We start from the raw sequence: 3,422 nt of genomic DNA, 5'->3' as shown, positions 1-3,422 counted from the left end.
CCTGCCCCTGTGTTCACCCAGGTGCCTGTGGGAAACCAGAAGAAGGGATCACCATCCAGGTGTCTTCCCAACGTGGATCACCAGGAATGTGGGTCACCAGGTCTCTTTGCAAAGTGGGTCCTATGATGAGGGATGAAGTTGGGGCAGCAGACAAAGCTTTTCCTGCAGTTGGGGCGGTCCCAGAGCTTCCCTTACCGGTGGCTCCGTCGGTGTTTAGTCAAGTGAGAGCTCTGGATGAAGCTCTTCCCACACTCAGGACACTTGTAGGGCCTCTCCCCAGTGTGGATGCGCTGATGGGGGACAAGGCTAGAGTTGCGGCAGAAGCCCTTCCCACAGTCGGGGCAGCGGAAGGGCCTCTCATCTGTGTGAATCCGCTGATGCAGGAGGAGAGTGGAGCTGTCCCGACACCTCTTGCCACACTCGGGACACTCGTAGGGCTTCTCCCTGGTGTGGATCATCTGGTGGTGAATCAGGGCCAAGCTCCTGCTAAACCTCTTCCCACATTCCCCACACTTGTAGGGTCGTTCCCCAGTATGGGTCGTCTGGTGGCGAATGAGGCTGGAGCTGACATTGAAGTCCTTCCCACATTCCAAGCACTTGTAGGGCCGTTCCCCGGTATGGACCCTCTCGTGGCGGATCAGGTCAGACCTCCAGCGGAAGCTCTTCCCACATTCACCACACTCATAGGACTTCTCCCTATCATGAAGCTGCTCATGGACCACTAGGTCTGAGCTCTGGCTGGAGCTCCAGCTGCCATCCTGGCCCAGGGTGGGTCTTTCCTCCTTGGAGCACCCTGGCCTGGGTTTGGAGCCCCTCTTTGTGTGGGATCTTTGGGCCTTTACCTTCCCGTTGCATTCCTGTGATGTGGAGCCACTCAAAACGACCTCTTCCACAAGACTCTGTCGGGGGAATTTGCCCTTCCTGTTCTCCATCCTCAGCTCGTTGTCTGGGGGAGGAAGGACAAAGAGAGGATGGGATTTGCTTCCATGTCAGAGAGAAGAGGAAGGACATCCCCCCAGTCCATCCTCGACAGGACGGCGTCGGCAGCAGGGTTGTCCTGCAGCCAGGGGTGATGCTGGGCTGAGAGATGGAGCAGAAGAGAGGGGGAAAGGGGCAGTGACTTCTGCCTCACCTGTCTGGCTGTCCTGGAGCATCTTCCTCTTCCTCACAGCTTTCTCCTCCATCCGACCAAGGTTTGGGAGTGGGAAATCCTGGAATGGGGCAAAACAATGGGTGAGCGCATTGGGTTGGAGGTTCCTCCTGCCCAAGTCCATCTCTAGAAGTCACCGGGCCTCTGGTGTCCATAAAAACCTCCAAAAGACCAAGATTCAGTTCCAAAGAAGCCTCCTGCAAGTTCCCCCTCTCTGGTCCCTCCACTTTGAGGTTCCAGAAGCTCCCTCATTTCTCAGCTGCTGGGGGTCCTGAATGTATTGGGTTTCCCCCATCTGCTTGGTCCCCACCCACCCCAAGCTGCCTGGGGTGCCTGGAATTCCAAGGCTCCCCCCACTTTGCTCTCCAAACTTTGAGATCCTTTGTGTCCCTCTTCTCTGGTATCCCCTCACTTAGGAATGCTGGGGGCTTTGGGAGTCCTAGGGTCCCTTCTCCCTTTCTTCTCTGCTTCAGGGTGCCAGGGCTCCAATGCATCCCCCCTTTCCCACTTGAGGGTCCTGGGAATTGTTGAGGTCCCCCCTCTCTGAGGTCCCCACTTTAGGGTGCAGGCAATCCCAGGGTTCACCCTTTCCAGATTTCCCCTCCTCCATATTGCTGGGATTCCCGCAGTCCCAATATTGCTCCTCTCTGCTCTCCTCACTCTGAGGGTACCAATGTGCCCCTGCTCTGGCTCTTCTGAGGGGTCCCACAACCCCCTGGCTCTGGGCTGAAGGCAGCAGTGCCTGACCCGGGGAAAGTCCAACTCTCACCGTGGGGTTAGGACCCAGCATCCCCCGCCCACCATGGGGGCTCTGCTGGCAGCAGTTACCAGGACTACCAGAGAAACACTTCCTGGGGACACCCCAGCATCCCCCTGAGGATCTTTTTGCCTCAGCTTTGGAGTCCTGCAAGCTCCAAACAGCCCACCCAAAAAACACTGTGCTGGTTTTAAGGGAAACTGGCAGGAGAAATGGACCCAGCTCAACCACTTCAAGAGTAAGTTCAGGTCACAGTTAAAATTCATTAAAGAGATTAAAATAAACACAGCAATCAAGAGAAAACAGGTTTTAAGCCACAAAGACTGAGTACAACCTGGCACCGTGCTGGTCACAGGGATGGTCGAGATCCTACCACGTGGTGGTCACTGTCTTGTCAAAGGTGCTGCTCCTGTGGAAGTTCTGCTCCTCCTCTGGATCCCTTGAGCACCAGTGGTGTCTCAGGTCCCCCAAGGCAGATTTTATATGCTCAGGTTCAGGTGGAAATGCTCAGTACCTCCCCCAGGTCAGGGAGGTTCACAATGGAATGATGTCATTCTGTGAGTCACAGGATATTTTGGGAGTCCTTGATGGTCTAAGTGGTTGCAGCTGCCCATTCTGCTGGTGGATAAGGACCAATTAGCAGAGAAGACCCCTCAGGCTGGGTGTGACTGCTGGTTGTTGTGGGTTTGTTTTTCTTTTCAGGAATTTTGTCCCATCTGAAAGGAAGAGGCTGGGAGGGCAGGGGGGTGCCCAGGAGACAATTAAGGGCAATTAGGAAACAAAAGAAATGGCCATGCCTCCTCACATACCATGGTGATGGCTCAGCCAGAGAAACCAGAGTTTGGAAGTGTTGCTGGGGAGTGAGCTCTGTGGCTGGGGAGTTGGTTCTCAGCAATCACAGAGATACCATGAGAGGCTGGGGGCAAACCGAGCCTTTGCTGATGTGTGGGGTCTGGGCTCTGCCCCCTTTGGTCAGCAATCAGAGGCAGAGCAGTCACCTGTGGTGCTCGGAGTGGGTGCCTGTCCTTACCAAGATGGGGCTGCACTGTGGCTTGCTCTTGGCGTCTGCCCTCTTGTTTTACTGCTTCTACTGGCTGTCGACACCAACTGCTGCTCAATCAGATCTGCTGCCTTCACCACTTCTGCCAGCTGCCGGTGAGTGACGCTGAGGTCCAGTGCTGCCTGATCGGACCTGCCTGCCTTTGCTGTTTGCTGCCCGCTGCCGGGGTTGGTGCTGGGACAGATTGCTGTCCCGTGAGGCTGCAAAAGGAGAGCTGTCCCCTGTCCCCTCTTGCCTGAGCGGCCACTGCCAGCTGGAGAGGCTGCTGCGTGGAGTTACAGAGGAAGCTGCTGCTGCATCGCGTGAGCAAGAATGCTGAGAAGCGTGGAAGAAAGCTGACCACACAAGATCTGACAACACAAAAGGCGTCTGATTTGTCAGGCTGCAAGCCTTGAGAAAAGAATGACAAACTGTCAAGACAAGAGATTTATTAGGGGACTGTAACCGGTTTTTGA

At 55.4% G+C, this 3,422-nt stretch overlaps 1 protein-coding gene across 1 annotated transcript; it reads right to left on the bottom strand.

The window, feature by feature from the left end:
* LOC138100834 (zinc finger protein 773-like) lies at positions 1–2,407 on the bottom strand. The gene is made up of 3 exons (XM_068998695.1): positions 2,242–2,407; positions 1,133–1,211; positions 1–946 (listed from the first exon to the last, which is right to left on the bottom strand). The coding sequence occupies exons 2-3, from the start codon at positions 1,182–1,184 to the stop codon at positions 192–194; spliced, it is 807 nt and encodes a 268-aa protein (XP_068854796.1). The 5' UTR covers positions 1,185–1,211; positions 2,242–2,407; the 3' UTR covers positions 1–191.
* Between the last annotated feature and the right edge of the window lie 1,015 nt (positions 2,408–3,422).

Source organism: Aphelocoma coerulescens, unplaced genomic scaffold (genome assembly GCF_041296385.1).
Source record: "Aphelocoma coerulescens isolate FSJ_1873_10779 unplaced genomic scaffold, UR_Acoe_1.0 HiC_scaffold_146, whole genome shotgun sequence".
NCBI lineage: Eukaryota > Metazoa > Chordata > Aves > Passeriformes > Corvidae > Aphelocoma > Aphelocoma coerulescens.
Note: the sequence above shows the minus strand (reverse complement) of the source record. Positions and strands in the feature narration are given on the sequence as shown.

Coding starts and splice junctions, on each gene's coding strand:
- LOC138100834 (XM_068998695.1), bottom strand. CDS start 1,184: ATGGAGGAGAAAGCTGTGAGGAAGAGGAAGATGCTCCAGGACAGCCAG. Junction 947..1,132: donor GCTCCAGGACAGCCAGACAG/GTGAGGCAGAAG, acceptor TTCCTCCCCCAG/ACAACGAGCTGAGGATGGAG.